Below are 15,726 nucleotides of genomic sequence, written 5' to 3' on the forward strand. Positions count from 1 at the left end.
TTAATCAGAGGATCATTGCCTCGGTGTTAAATGTGGAAGCGGTGCAGTTAGTCCAATTGTAAAGGGCCCAGTACGGTTAGAGTAGTAAAAAAGTAATATGCACATAATAAAAAAATGTTACTGCGCTTAAGCTGCAACACAAGTGTGAGGTATATCTGAAACCAGTGAATTTCCCTTTGCAGTCCAAAAATCAACTACTGCAAGGTGACAAGCATTGGCATAGCCAATAGGTCTCGCATTTGGGACCTTATAAGTGTTTAGCCACAGCTAGTGGCTTTGTTAATTTCTTTAAGCTCGGTTGTAGAGCATTGTGGCTGCTGTGCAGCATCTTGAAATATTAAAATGTGTTCTAAGCATTTTTGTTACCTTATATATAACCAAGAAAACATTTATCTTCAGAGTTTGACCTAGGGCTAGAGAAAGCCAATGTTGGAGAAACAGAAAAAAGGCAATGGCATAATGGAGGAAGTAGGGGTGAAAAAGTACCTTCAAAACTGATATTTGAAATAGAGTGGAGGAAAAAAAAAAAAAAAAAAAAAAAAAAAAAAAAAAAAAAGAGGCTCCTAGTGGAATCACTATTAAGGCAGCCTTGGTATTCTGTAAATCTGGCTTAAAAGGCTCCCTAGAAAAACTGCATGCATTTATTTATAATAAACTAAGGATTAAACAGCACACACACACAAGCTGGGTAACAGTCTGTGCAAATTCCAGAAAACAGCAGTGACGGGCACTTGTGGGCTGTCAGCAGGGAACAATGCTGGTAATGGAGGGTGGGTGTGCATGGAATGAGCGCGAGGTGTGAGTCTTGAGTGTGCTGATAAGCAGCAAGCCGGGGGAGGGGGGGGGGGGGCGGAGAGGAGGTTGTGAAAAAGCAGCAGCGAGGAAAGAGGGCTGTAGTAGCCTGGAGATGCGGATGTCATGGTGCATGATTTCTGAGACAAGCATCAGCCTACTGTCAGTTTAGTTACGTCGATCGCCCAACAGGGCAATAAAACCGGCTCAGATGCCTTATGACTTCCCGGCCACATCACTGCAGAAACACTAGGAAACAAATGATCAAGGCGAGCTGCTTTCAAGCAATGTGTCTGGTAAGGGCTGAGCCCACTTTACACGAAAATCCACTGTGATTTCAAATGGAAGAGGACACCCACTGCCAACGTTTTTAGGATCTGAAAGAAACTCTTGCGGCAGACACCAGGCTTCAATTAAAATTCCACGCAGCAGCTCATGCTAATAGGAGGTGAAATGTTTAGGAAATTTAGAACACGCACATGAAAAAGGGAATTTTTCCTTGCATAAGGTGTTTCAAAAGTACAAATTACAAATTAAAAAGCGCCATTTTTATTTTACACACTAACTCAGCAGTAACATTTGGCGGATAAACGTAGAAGCTGGCTCCTAACCGGCTCACTCCTTTTATCGCACTTCCACAGTAGAAAGTAAAGCTCTGGGGCCCAACGATGTTGGAGCGAGGTACTACCACGTTTTTGCTCGCCACCCTTTGCAGTCGGACTATCAGAGACCAAGTTCCAAATTAACCATTTAAGCAGCAGCGACCGCGGCAAGTCCCTGGCAGGGCACAGAGTGAGGGGCCAGTGAGGTGTGTGTGTGGAGGGGGGGGGGAGCGCTGGTGAATGAGAGAAGGGGGGGGTCTCAGGGTCTGCAGATGCCTGCTGCAAGGGAGCACGAGACAGCTGGGGCAGGCAGCGCATGCATCATACAATGCATAATGTTCTGATGCCATCATGTGGTCACTTGTTATTGCAAGCATCGGTATAAACACACTGTCTGCCGCGTAGGCGAGACCCAACAATCAGTCTTCACTTTTCAAGCACTGCACTCGTGCTTGCGACGCGTCACTGCCGCATGGTGGATGCCGCCACAAGCACAGTACTTGAAAAGTGAAGACCGATAGCTAAAGGTCCCCTAGGGCAGCGCATGCGCGCTGCCTAGGCGAGACCTAAAAAGGACTCCTTTAGTGAGGACCACCTGAACAGCAGATAAACATTAGAAGGTAACATAATGAACAATCAATTACCCACCTCAGTGTTGTTATCCTTCAGAAAAGAATCAACCACCGATACAGCTTCTTTGCACAAGTCACAGGGCATATTTTTCTGGGAGGGGAAAAAAGAAAAAAAAAGAAGAAGAATGTTTTATACGTAATTCAACAGGATTCACACATCTCATCAGCATAAAAATTGCACCATGTGCGTAAGTTGGGTTTCAGCTGCAGAGTAATAAACTGCAATTATCATAAAACTTGATTATACGCAATGTTATTTGACATGATCACCTTCGCCCAGAGTTGGTGCCTCAGGGAGACCTTTTTGAATGCCAACACTTCTCCTGCACTATGTACTGCTTAAAAGAGGGGCTCTTTCACATCTTAGTTGGCTCTATTCCAGAAGTGTCCCATGCTGGACAGGAGAACATTAATCAAGCTTTAGATTATAGTACAACTGCCCTTGATCTTCTAAGAAATAACTGAGCTTAGGAGGGGCTCCTGAGAAATCATAAGCATGTTCTCAAACGCACCAAATTCTTCAGCCTGGAACTTACGATTTATAGATTAAATAAGGAGGTATTCCTACATAACTTTCACGGTAGAGTCTACAGTCTGCCATTAGTGTGGCCTCACAGTCTGCTGAGCTATACGAGAAGCCTCTCTACATTGTTTAATTGCACATCCTCATAGCACTCTGGGGAGGTCATTCTATACAAATGTTCCCCATGATTTACAATGAAACATCTCTACTGCAGACTGCTACCTAACACGGTCAACAATAACTTCTATTCCTAGGCTGTCCACCTATGGAGGACAGGGTACATTATTAGGTAATCCGGTGGATGGAAGCAAACCATGGGTAGAATATCCAGAATACACTAAATTCCCATATTTAAGTCCAGGACGATGTGTGTGAGGACAATCATATTTGACTTGACTAGAATCAGGTCACTCACTATGGCGGATTAGAGTGGACAGCACAAACCTCGTCTTGTCTTTCACAAGGTACTAGTGATTGCTAGTAGCCTAGTTTATGAAAGCAACTGGAAGATGCATGAACTGGTAGAACTGAAGACAATGCAAGTTTCCCTCAAAACCTGCATATACATATGGGGGGGAGATTTGCATAAAACAGACTGTGGTTTTGCTTTCATCGTGTAGAATGTAGTAGTGCCATCAACTCATAATACCCAATGCAATGACAAATGTGAAGCCTACTTACCACAGTAGGTTTGTTCCATACATTCTGCTGACAGTGCTTTACAGCCCCACACTGAGATGCCGTATGGACATTTTGACACCATATCTCTGGCCCATTGACACACTGCTCCTTGCCCAGCAAGGGTATTGCTGCAGCTGAAATCAAGAGGAAATAGGCTGTTCTTAAAAATTATAAATTAAATACCCTTTAAAACTTCATGAGATCTTTCAAGCCTTGTTAAATTGCCAAGACAATGCTAAACAGAATGAACTGGTGTACAACACTTGTTAACTTGCAGGTGTTCACACATTTGGGCTGAAATCCCTGCTGCTCAGATGCCAATTTTTGTATTGTTTTCGCTCAGTTCGTTTTAATATCTTGCAATTTTATTTAATATAATTCATAGCATTTTCAGTCAAGAGACTACTCCTCTAAGATGGCAACAGATTTTTCTGTTCCATAACCACTAAAGGGTTACCGAAGGAGGTGCACCTCCCCCCACCCTCCCTCGCATGCAGAGAACAGTATCACACTGAATACTTCATGGGAAGTACAATTTTTTTTTTTTTTTTTTTTTAAATAAAGCCATTCCACTGCTGCCCAAATGCACTGGTTAAAGTCAACCAACTCCAGTAGCCACACTATACCCAGGACCACATCTGCTGGCCATTCTTACTACATTGAAGTCTTCCAACTTCTCTTACACAAGATATTACACCATACAAATCATGATCACAATATACTTGTATCCCTTGTTATGCTATGTGTATTTGTACAGTTCTCCATCACCCGGGAGCGTTTCCTGGCGCTTTAGGCAGGAGCAGCCTATCCTGGCCTAGGGATAAGCTGTGAGGCAGCGGTGGAGTCTTCCTCCACCATGCTCAACGCACCACTGTACACAAGAAGGAAACCTTCACCAGGCCCTCCAGCCACATCCCTCAAATGGATTTCCCCTTCTCCCCTGTAAGATATCCAGGTTGGCAACCATACAACCCACCAAGCCCCCTTCATCTCACTCCCTTCAGCCCACCCCACTGGGCCCTTTACTGAAAAATTTCCTTTTCCATAAATCACTCATATTGCCTCCAAAAAGCCTGAATGGCTACCAACACATTCCCCTTCAAGAATGTTCCCTGCTAGGACCGCATCCAAGTTGGCAGCACCTGCCCTTATACTTTACATAAGACTATAAACCTAAAAGTTGTCGAATAGAGGATACTTCCAGTACAATTTCTTCCCTCTCCACAGGGCGATGGCCCTTTTTCCTCTACCCCATTTCATGAGATCTCTCGTTTGCGCCACATTTTACAGCACTTCATTATCAATGCTCAGAATATTGATTTGTGAACAGAAGTTTAGACAAATTAGTACTTTTTAGGTCTCGCCTGACCCAGCGCATGCGCTGGTCTGGCGAGACTTATTGAGAGGGCTCCAAAAAGTGCTACCAGGCCAGCCTAGAGCTACAGTGCATGTGCGTGGGCGCGCGCGCTGCTTTTACTGCGATTACTTTCACTTTTGCCGCTTTGATGTTTGATCCCGATCGCGATCACTTTCGCAGCCGCACGGCCGCTTGGCATAGCCAATAGGTCTCGCTTTTTCCAGTCGTCTTTATGAAAAAGAAGCTTTAAGTGGAAGCATTGAAAATCACTGTTTCCATACTTGCATTGTGTAAAGCAGGGACTGTTCTTTGTGGTAGGGTGTGATTTAAGGTTAAAAGTACCCTGGGCAAACGAGTGTAAGTGTGGCTCTCTGGGGTATCGCCAGCTAAACAGAGGAACAACAATGATTAGTGCACCTGCTTTCCTTTCGTGGATCACACGTACAGGCGCAACAACCATACCATAACACAGGGCTAGTAGTTGGGAGTCAATAGTCACCTGACATCTGATGGTTTTAGGTCCCTTTGTGGTACTCCAGATAGGAGGGTTGTCTTGGTGATCCAGACGTCTTACGTGCAGAGGGTCAAGGGCCGTCATACACGCTTGCCGGACAGCAGCATGTGATGGAGCCAACAAACACGCTCCTGCGCGGTGAGGGGGCAAAGGAGACAAATACGTGACCACGCTTCCCTGTGCGTGTCATGAAGGTAGGTACAAATGCGCTCCTGCGCAGTGAGACAAAGTAGGCAAATACGTGACTACGCTTTCCTGTGCGTGTCATGAAGGTAGGCACAAATGCGCTCCTGCGCGGTGAGGGGACAAAGTAGGTAAATACGTGACCACGCTTCCCTATGCGTGTCACGAAGGTAGGTACAAATGCGCTCCTGCGCGGCGAGCGGGCAAAGTAAGCCCGTGACCACGCTTCCTGCGTGTCACAGAAGGAGTCGGGTTTCAGGCGCACCGGCGCGGTGAAGGGGAGGCAAGAAAGCCCGTGACCACGCTTCCTGCGTGTGACGCGGCATACACCTGCGGGGGGAGTTGTAGGAAGTTCGTGATTCTCTTCCACGAGAGTCCGGAGGCGGTGAGTCAATGGGTGGAAGCAGGCGGCCAAGCAGCAACACGTCTCAGTACTGGAAGCACTGACGGGAGTGGCCATCGCGGTTAAATGCGGCCTCACCCGGAAGTGCTTCTTATGGTTTTCGTGAGCACTAGACCGCTGACCTGAAAGCGGTGCGTGCTCCGAAAACCGGAAGTCGGTTTCCTGCCGTAGAGCACCCCTGGCGCGAGCCATAACCTGAGCATCTCAGAGGAAACTGCTAGGGATGGTGGGGGCTCTGCATGTTAAATGAGCTGCAGAGAGGCCGGAGCACCTTCTGAATAGAGGGGGAGTAAGCCCTCTGGTGGCATATGGGGTGGTTTATGTATCTAACTCAACCGCACAATATAGATGCTGAAATCACACTCTGCACCTCCACAGGTAATGAATCCCATGCACTTGTTGCCACTGAATGGCACAATTGTTGTTTCCTGCTGCACGTGTGTGGTATGCACAAGTGGTGTAGATGCCTCGCCATCCTTCCCTGAATTGACAAGGCACCGAAGTGGGCATCAGAGCGCAGTATACAGAGGAACAATTTTTACAGGGCAAAGAAAATCATTTATTGTAAAAAATAAATGCATTCTTGTACCGCACTTGTTTCCACAGAGTTGCAGCTTCGCTGCGCTGTACATGCCAAGTGTTGGGATTCTCCCCACCAAACTAAGCATGCTTTAGTTTAGACAGTGGAAAGAGCGAAAGATATGAATGGGCGGGCAAGCACAGATCTCTGCAGCAGCCCACCAACTGAGCAAATAGGCTGTGATCCATCTACAAATTAACTTTCTGTAGTCTGAAATGGCAGCAGACTGTCCTCGGTGCCACACAGCTTGTCACCGTGAAGCACAACAGTTTGGGGGGCTTATTGGAGGACTTATTTTTCACCATCAGACTTTGACCTACCTAGAGAGATGGGAATGAAAGATGGAGGAAACCGGTGCATCATACCACAAAAATCTAGGTACAATTACAACAGGCCCTCCTTGTTTACCAGTGCATCCCTGTTACTAGCCAGACACAGATGGAACAAGTATTGGCATAGCCAATAGGTCTCGCCTTTGGGTCCTTATAAGTGTTTAGCCATGCAACAGTTGATGCTGTTGTACCAATCATATTGTACTGCATAACTAAACACTTATAAGTTGCCTAGGAGAGACCTATTGGCTGTGCCAATGCTGGTTTTCAATTGATAACTCGTGGTATGGACTGTTCCCATGGGGTACAGGGTCAAGACTGATTTGCATATAGCTCGGTCTGAACTGAGGTGGCAAAGTGAGCTAAAGAGCAATGATGGATTCAAACCAGATCTGTGACGGGGGGGGGGGGTTGTCTGAAAAGTGTCAGCGCTCTGTCCATCATCTCCTTGTTTTTGCTCTGGCAGAATACATACCAGGCAAGGACAATTTAGTGGCGGACTGGAATTCCACTGCCTATTGGACCTCTTTGCCTCTCGGCTGAAGGCTCAACTTCCCCGGTTCTACAGCTGGAGACCGGATCCGATGGTGTAGGGAACTGATGCCTTTCTTCACCCATAGGATTACTTCTCCACCTACAGAACTGCCTTCCTCTGCCCATTACATCACAACTACGAGTTCTCTAAACTCGACGATGGAGTCTCTCTGATAATGCACTCTGTGCCATGCAGGGAATGTAATCCCTCTTTTAGACCTCCTTATCCAGAATGGTCATCCTCACATACTTGCAGATATACCCATGCCAACCGCAACGGATATCAAACCAGAACTGAAATCCTTGCTATTCGAAAGACATTTAAAAAAAAAAAAAAAAACTGGACCTCCACCCCCATCCTCGTGATGCTCCTGAATTTTTATTTAAAGCGATTTTATACAGAAGATGTCAGAGCGCTATACAAAAGGACCTGTTACATTACATAAGGACGTCGGGGTACATGAGTTACATCAAAGATACAAACAGAAAAACTCTAAATTCACATAAGAATGTTAGTAAGTACATATGTCTATTACAGATACTAGTGGTTAGAGTTGCATATATACACAAGTTGCAAATTCATTCAAAGAAGAGGATACAAACAGAAAAACTCTAAATCCACATAAGAAAGGTAGCAAGTACACACGTCTACTACAGATACTAGTGGTTAGAGTTGCATATTTACACACACACGTAATGCACTTAAGGAAAATATACAAACATGATACATTTCCAGAGAAACAAACCACTCCATCTTGGTATGATTTGGCTTACTCCTAACACTACATAAACGTTCAATCTGAAGCTCAATTCTGACTGTAATTAATGTATGTGCGAGATGGTATAGACAGAACCTGAATCGCAGCCCGCATTTGCCTCGCTACGCAGCAGACCCTACCTGGTTCCTGGCTCAGGGGCAGACCTTTGCTCACCTTTAGAACTGGCGCTGGTAGTCACCCTCGCCGCCTCCCGTTGCTCTGAGGCCGCAGTAGAGGAGGACTACAGCCCCCATCAGCCATCCACAGACCCGCCCACATCCGGCGGAAAGCGCGCCCGGAGGCGCTACTTGAATCCAGGCTCCCCCGGTGGAGCGGGGGAACAGAACCTGAATCGCAGCCCGCATTTGCCTCGCTACGCAGCAGACCCTACCTGGTTCCTGGCTCAGGGGCAGACCTTTGCTCACCTTTAGAACTGGCGCTGGTAGTCACCCTCGCCGCCTCCCGTTGCTCTGAGGCCGCAGTAGAGGAGGACTACAGCCCCCATCAGCCATCCACAGACCCGCCCACATCCGGCGGAAAGCGCGCCTGGAGGCGCTACTTGAATCCAGGCTCCCCCCGCGTCGCGGGACGCGCGCGGGCGGCGCCGGGCTGAGCCCGGGCAGAGGGCGGGCCGTCTGTGGCCGTCAGAGGCCGGGCCACCTTCCTAACATTTATCCTCCACCCATTGACACTCCTTGAGGAACTAATTGGGTTACTTGTCTATTCGAAGATGACCCTAAGATCTGGAAAAAAGAGGCAAGTCCAGGTCTCTACTTCTAATGGTACTTTTACGGGTACTATTGACCAGTTTTTTAAACGCTCTACTGCAATATTGGAGAAAGAAATTGCTATTGTTGAAAAACGCTTATCATTAGATATTATCACAGGTAAACGATCTTCTCTTGGGAAAATTAATGAGGCAGTTTCCCCTATTTCGCTTTCCTTTGTAGATACTGTTAGCAATGCTGATAATATTGATCCAGTGCTTGTAACTGCCCCCGAGACCCAAACTGTGAAGTTGGTGGTGGAGGGTCAAGATAGCTCATTTATTACTGCTCATGATAACACACTAAACAGCGGGACTACCATCTTGTTAGACCAGTCTAGAAAGAAATCAGGTCTCTCGGACTCACCTAATTTAAACTTTAGTAAAGAGCAAGTGATCTCCCCCCCTATGTTACATCTTTCACCCTCACACAATCCTGGGAAACGTAAACGGCTAGATCTTCCCGACCTAGACAAATACAATGAGGGGGTGGGAAGCACTATTGACCCTCCTATTCGGTTTCCTAATACTAACAAGGCGGGTCAATATGAAGATCATAATACCACCGTTAATATTGCAGAAGGCATATTCCTGGCCAAGATAGAGTTATTAATGAAATCCTTGCTCTTACCACTATTAGAAAGGACAAGACTACTGAATGTAAAAATGGATTCCTTGGATAGGTTGCTTAAAGAGAATATAGCATCTGTAAATAGAACGCTAACTAGTTTAATCCCCAAAGGCGTGCCCCCCACTGCCCCATCACCATTGAAATCCAATCTGGTGAATAAAAAAGTAGGGGTGTCAAGTTTAAAAGCGGGACCCATTCTGTCAAAAGCCACGCAGCCAATATCTGTATCGGCCCCCAAGAAAACAGTTATCTCGGGGGTCATACCTAGACAGAAGGCCGATAAACAACCCCAGGCCAAGAAAACACCTAGCAGTCATGATCAAACCCTCAGACCATATTTTAAACCAATCCCGAGGAAACACTGTTAATCTCCCTCCGGAGTCACAGCCTTATACCATCATCTTAACTGGCGTGGCCCCTTTAGTCGAAGGTAAAAGAGAAACACACATGGACCTCCATAATAAGGTAACATTTTGGCTTAACAAAAATCGCCCGCTCCCACCCAATACGTATTCTGAAATTCTTAATGTAAGAAGGGTGGACTGGATAGGTTATGGTAAAAAAGATCGAGGGAGACTGTGTGGTGATAAATTTTAGAGAACCATGGGTGGCCAATTTTATCAGTAGGGAACCTAGATTTGGAAGAGCTGGGGATGTGCAAACTTTGTTGCCGAATTATTTCTATCCCGCTCTATGTACAAGCGGTCCTCAAACGCCATCCCTACACTCTAGAAATGTCAGGCCAAGAGGGAGATTCCACCCTGATACTCCAGCCCATCCTTTGTTTTATCCGCAACTCACAAACCGGTTTGCTCCGCTATCCGGCTTGGAAGGTGTGGATTGACTTGACAATTCACTGTCGACTCCAGGGCTGAGTGAAGTCGTATTGAGTGCTCTCAACTGTATTCCTTCTTCCAGGGCTGAGATTGTAACAGGGGAGAGTGATAATTCACAAGGGGAGGTAGATGGGGTAACACTTCCTAATCCCATATATAGTCCTCTGGTTCCAGTGGAGACTATGATTCCATCTAATAACTTGCAGAAAGATGCAAGTAATATTCTCTCAGTCCTGTCATGGAACATAGCGGGACTAACAGGGAAAATGTCTGAAGATGACTGGGGCTTTTTTGTGGATTCTTTTGATGTTATTATGTTTCAGGAAAGCTGGTCTACCGCTGCCACCTTTCGGGTTGGCTATCTTAACTATTACAAACCAGCCTGTAAAGGACCAAAAGGCCGTCCCACAGGTGGTCTGGTCATTTGGATCAGGCAATCTCTAGCTTTTACAATTAAAGATATTCCTACATTAAGTAGTGATATTCTTGCTTTGAAATTGTCTGGTAAAAATAAAGAGGTTTTTTCACTGATAAATATATATGCAAGAGGGCAACCTGGTGGGAAGCCTATGAGAGCAGTCAGTGATCTAGACTGCTTACTAGGCAACATTTCCAGCGATATTTGTATAATGGTGGCAGGTGATTTTAACTGTTCTTTTGAACCCTTTCCCAATCTCGACAACGAAGGATATGGGGAAACTGACCAAATCTGGAATATTCCACCATTATCCATCCCTCCTATTAAAAAGGTTACCGAGGCCGCAATGCAGTGGTTAGGCCTCTGTCTTGAATGGGATCTGCGTGCAGCTAATGGTAGAACCAAATCTGATTTGATGGGAAAGGTCACATTTGATAATTCCAGGCACTCGAGTCGTATTGACTACTTCCTAATAAAGATAGAATTTTGGAAACTCCTAAAGGATATGGAAGTAGTGCAAAGATCTGAAAGTGACCATAACCCTCTGGCAATTACATTATTACTAAATGAGGGCTACAGAATGGATTTTGCATCCACCGCCGTTACAGCCGAGGCGGTTCTATCAAATGATTGCAGAAGGGTCCGCTGGACTAGGCTTATAGACAACCCTACCGTGTTAGAAAAGATTGCGGTGGAAGTCTCAGTAGCCACCAATCTGATGGTAACGTTACTCAATGAAGACACCTCCCTGGAAGAAATAGGGTTGATCCACGAGTCTTTATTCAATAAGATAAAAGCTTTTTTTAATGAACCCACTAAAGGTAGAAATAATGGTCTAGAATCCACCAAGAATAAATGGTATGATAAATCTTGTCGTTTTGCCCATAGCACCTTATTAGCTGCTATTAAATCTAAGTCGGCCAATGATATTAGGTTAGCTAGGGTTAACTACAAGAAAGTACTCAAAGAGGCAAAAACCAACTGGGATGAACAGCGCTGGTTAGATTTATACCAAGCAAGCATTTCATCTAACCAACAAAAATTTTGGGAGGCTGTGAGATGGGGCGGGACTGGGGACTCGAAAGTACCTGTAAACCACGTGTCTGCAGAACAATGGGTCAAACATTACGCTACGCAGTTTAGTAACACGGTACGGATCTCCCACCCCTGGGAAGATGCCAGTGTTCAGACTGCGGTGCCTTTATTTGACCATATTGTCTTTACAGAATTAGATACCGTAGCTGCTCTTATACAAGTCCAGAACGGTAAGGCCCCCGGTATGGACTGCGTCCCTGCGGACCTTTTTAAGTATGATCAGGTGCATTGGGTTCCGTATATAACCACCCTAGCTAATGCGATAGCTAGAGGGATGCGGATTCCATATTCATGGAAAGGGGCAGAGATCCTGCCCGTGTTTAAAAAAGGGGACAAAACTAATGCAGGAAACTACCGTCCAATTAGTCTTATTGATGCCCTTCAAAAGGTAGTGGCCAGAATGCTCTTAGGAAAAATCGACACTTGGATGACTGATGTTGACATTATCTCCCCAGTACAAGCTGGTTTTAGGGCTTACATCAGCACTGTGGACCAGATACTAAGATTTGTCATGATCTATTGGAAAACTGTGTTCCTGAGAGGTGGCATGATATACGCTGCATTTGTGGACCTCAAATCAGCGTTTGATTTGGTCCCCAGAGGAAAGATGTGGGCTGCATTGAGAAAGATGGGTGTTCCTTCTGCGCTCCTAGAACTTACCATCAGGATGCATGAGGGAAACTTTGCTAGAGTTAGGTGGGGTCGCCAGGGCCAGGTCACAGAAACCTTCCCTGTGACTCGTGGGGTGAGACAGGGCTGTGTCCTGGCCCCTACCCTTTTTATACTTTTTATTAATCAAGTGGTTAAGTTTCTCTCAGAAATTCCTACTGATGCCCCATCTCTGGGTGGGAGTAAATTCCCCCTTTTAATATTTGCGGATGATACGCTTATATTGGCCAAAACCCAGAAGGGTCTGCAGGTAGCTATGGATAAATTTGTGGATTTCTGCAAAGAGAACGATCTAGAAATTAACATTACTAAAACCAAGTTTATGGTCTTCACGAAGAAAAAGCCACAGAGGGGCAATGTCATGATGAATGGGTCACGCGTGGAACAGGTTGAAGTTATGACCTATCTCGGTGTTACAATGGACTATAGATTACGCTGGAAAGAGCAAATAGCAGCGCTTAGCTTGAAACTAATGCACTTGTCCGGCTGTCTGGTGAAGGAGCAGCGAAGCTCTTTGACCAAAAGGGTGTTGCCCGCCCTCAAAATATACAGTGCAAAAATTAGTTCTGCTATATTATATGGGGCGGATATTTGGGGTTGTGTAGACCTGGCTGTCCTTGACAGGATACAAAACAAATTCCTCCGAAATTTAGTTAGTCTTCCGCCATCAACACCAGCTCTACCACTTTTGATGGACATGGGGCTCCACTCATTTAAACATCAAGCACAGTATAGGTTGGTGGCGTTATGGCGACGAATTTGGTCTACACCGGAACTTGCCATGTACGCCCAAGAGCTTCAGGATGTTAGATCACAACAAGGGGCAGGCGAAATCCCTTGGTTCAAGTCAATCAGAAACCCTCTTTCTGGAATGGGCCTTCCCCAGTTGTGGTCTGAGCCGGGCTCTCACATCTTTCCCTCTAAAAAAGATTTTAAATCTCTTTTTTGGTCTATGGTCAAGGATGAACACGTTGCTCTCTCAGAGAAATCGAACCTGACTGGTTTGTTTCTGCAACATAAAATAGTCCCCTACACCGAGTGTTTTTGGGATATAATTGTTAAAACCATAGATAGGAAACTTTACTTTCAGTTCCGTTTAGGTACATTGCCATTACGGGCCTTTACCAGTGGCTGGCAGAAGCCGGTGACCCCATTTTGTCCATGTTGCATTAACCATAAAGAAACAGTAGGTCATTTCTTGTTTGTTTGCAATGCCTATCATGAACCTCGACATAAGTGGCTAAAACCCATATGCAATAGATTAAAGACCCGGTCAAGCAGGGAAGCCCTACTCATCTTGAGAACTAACACCTCTGAATGTCTTTCAATCGGAATGGCCAAATTCCTAGGATGGGCTTGGTTATTAAGGTCTAGGATAGTTTATGATACACCGCCATGATCAACCTGTTTAGTATGTTACCTTTCAAGATTGTGTCTTTGACCAGTATTGATGCTGTATCTTTTTAACTGAATTTGTATAATAACAATCTTCTTTCATTGTCTTTATGAATTCATTTGATTTAATTGAGGTTTTAACTAGGTTTTAATTAATTTTTAAATTGTATATAATGCTATTGACTATGTAATACTGCTTTTTATCGTATGTTTGTAAATACTTTGTCTTTTATGAAGAATATTCGAAATAAAGACGTTAAAAACTGAAACTGAAACTGATGGTATACTCTTATTTGTAACAAAGAGCTCGAACTCCAGAGAAGGGCCGCAAGATTCTCGGTGCCCTATGACCTTCCATTCTACTTCCTTATGGGGCACCTTCCTAGCCTTGCCACCTCGCTCTTTATGCTACTCCTGAACATGTGCACCTTTAAGGCTACAGCGCTATTGCATAGCGCTCCGACGCCTTTGGTCAATGTCCACGCTATATAAAACTGCAATAAATAAGTAAGTGACCAGACGTCCCATATTGCACGCGGCCGTATTGGTGTTCAGAAGCTTGCTGCGGTGATTTCAGCAACTTCGAACACAGGTCTTATTATTTTAAAAGAGGGAGGGAGCCTTTGAAATTGATGTATTTTCTCCGACTTCCACGGGTGCGGCTCTAGTGTGAAACGTAGGTCATCTCTGAAAACACAAACTGCATCAGCCTATTTAAAGCAGTACAGGAGCGGCACAGGTGGATCCTCGGTTAATGATCCCACCGAAGAAATAAGGCCGTCATAGGTAAACTTGTTTGAAAATTAGTAGCGCGCGTTCACACACACATTGTACGTGAGGAGTAGAAATAAAAGTAAGCAATTATTTTAGATGTTTAAGCATACCAGACTAATAAAGAGACATACCTACGCACGGTTAGATTCCTATTTTTAATAAGAGTAACAGTTACTTTCAGGTGGATCCTGCGTTTCAAAATCTAGTCATCCTCTTTCCGACTCCATATTAACAGGATGCCCCAACGCCCCGTAAACAAAGTGATTCTCCCTTTCAATATTCAGGATGAGATGTCAATGCCATCTATCCCTCATACAGTAATGATTCCTCCCTCTCATAACACCCCCAAACACCACCACCGAGCCTCATAATACGGGTGGGATTGTGCAATGCGTTAAGAGTTAGTGGCATTTGTATTGTTGGGTGTATACGAATAACTACGGCCCTTACCTGCTGCTAACACCAACGGGAATACGACCAGCAACTTCATAGCTGCCTGCGAAATGGGTTGCTCGTCTCCACACGACAGACTCAAACTATACGCAAAACCCTCTGTTCCCTTCGTTACCGGATCACTGGGCCGCAGTGCAGGAAGTCAGCTGACCGGCTCCCAGACTGTGCAATTTATCAAAAAAACAGCTTGGCCCCGCCTCAAGATACTGACTCAGCAACACAATCACGCGCCACCCGCCGCCGCCTTCACAAAGTCCTTATTCAAAGGGAAGGTGGAGACTGGATCTAATAAAAAAAAACGCTGTTTTCGAAGCGGCCATTTTAAAATGCGGTGCCTCATTTTAATGACCAGGCAATTAGTTCAAAATAAGTACAATTATAAAAGTGTCTGAAAAATATATGGTCTAGTTAAAAAAATATGTAACATGTATGCACCTATATATTTCAATACAATCATTATGGCAAAGTATGGTCTGCATTTTTTGCTGAAATACAATTGCGATTTTCGCACACGTCCAGAACTCTTCAACCACCTCAAACACTGGTTGCTTTCGTATGCTAAACGACGAAAGCCGAGCTGCATGGAACGGAGCCATTTTTGGACGGAGCTTGGCAGCGCATGCCTGCTCAGCGAGGAATGCTGTATAGAGGTGGGGACTTGAAGCTCCGCCCATATTTTTCATTGGCCTGTGTCATTGTCCACTATAAACTGTGGCTGCTTATTGGCAGGCTCTGCTCTGGGATACATGTTGTTTTGCGGTAGGGACTTGAAGCGCCTACCATACTATTCATTGGTTA

The 15,726-nt window shown here is 45.2% G+C and overlaps 1 protein-coding gene across 1 annotated transcript in view; it reads right to left on the minus strand.

The window, feature by feature from the left end:
- The window catches only part of PSAP (prosaposin), a 153,435-nt gene extending 138,250 nt beyond the window's left edge, over positions 1–15,185 (minus strand). Inside the window, exons 1-3 of the mRNA XM_085603468.1 lie at positions 14,926–15,185; positions 3,231–3,364; positions 2,043–2,117 (exon numbers count right to left, since the gene is read on the minus strand). Of these exons, the coding sequence (XP_085459594.1) occupies positions 2,043–2,117; positions 3,231–3,364; positions 14,926–14,965 (249 nt within the window). The 5' untranslated portion in view covers positions 14,966–15,185. The remainder of the gene's footprint in view (positions 1–2,042; positions 2,118–3,230; positions 3,365–14,925) is intronic.
- Between the last annotated feature and the right edge of the window lie 541 nt (positions 15,186–15,726).

This window comes from Triturus cristatus, chromosome 1_2 (assembly GCF_964204655.1).
Source record: "Triturus cristatus chromosome 1_2, aTriCri1.1, whole genome shotgun sequence".
In the NCBI taxonomy this organism is placed as follows: Eukaryota; Metazoa; Chordata; class Amphibia; order Caudata; family Salamandridae; genus Triturus; species Triturus cristatus.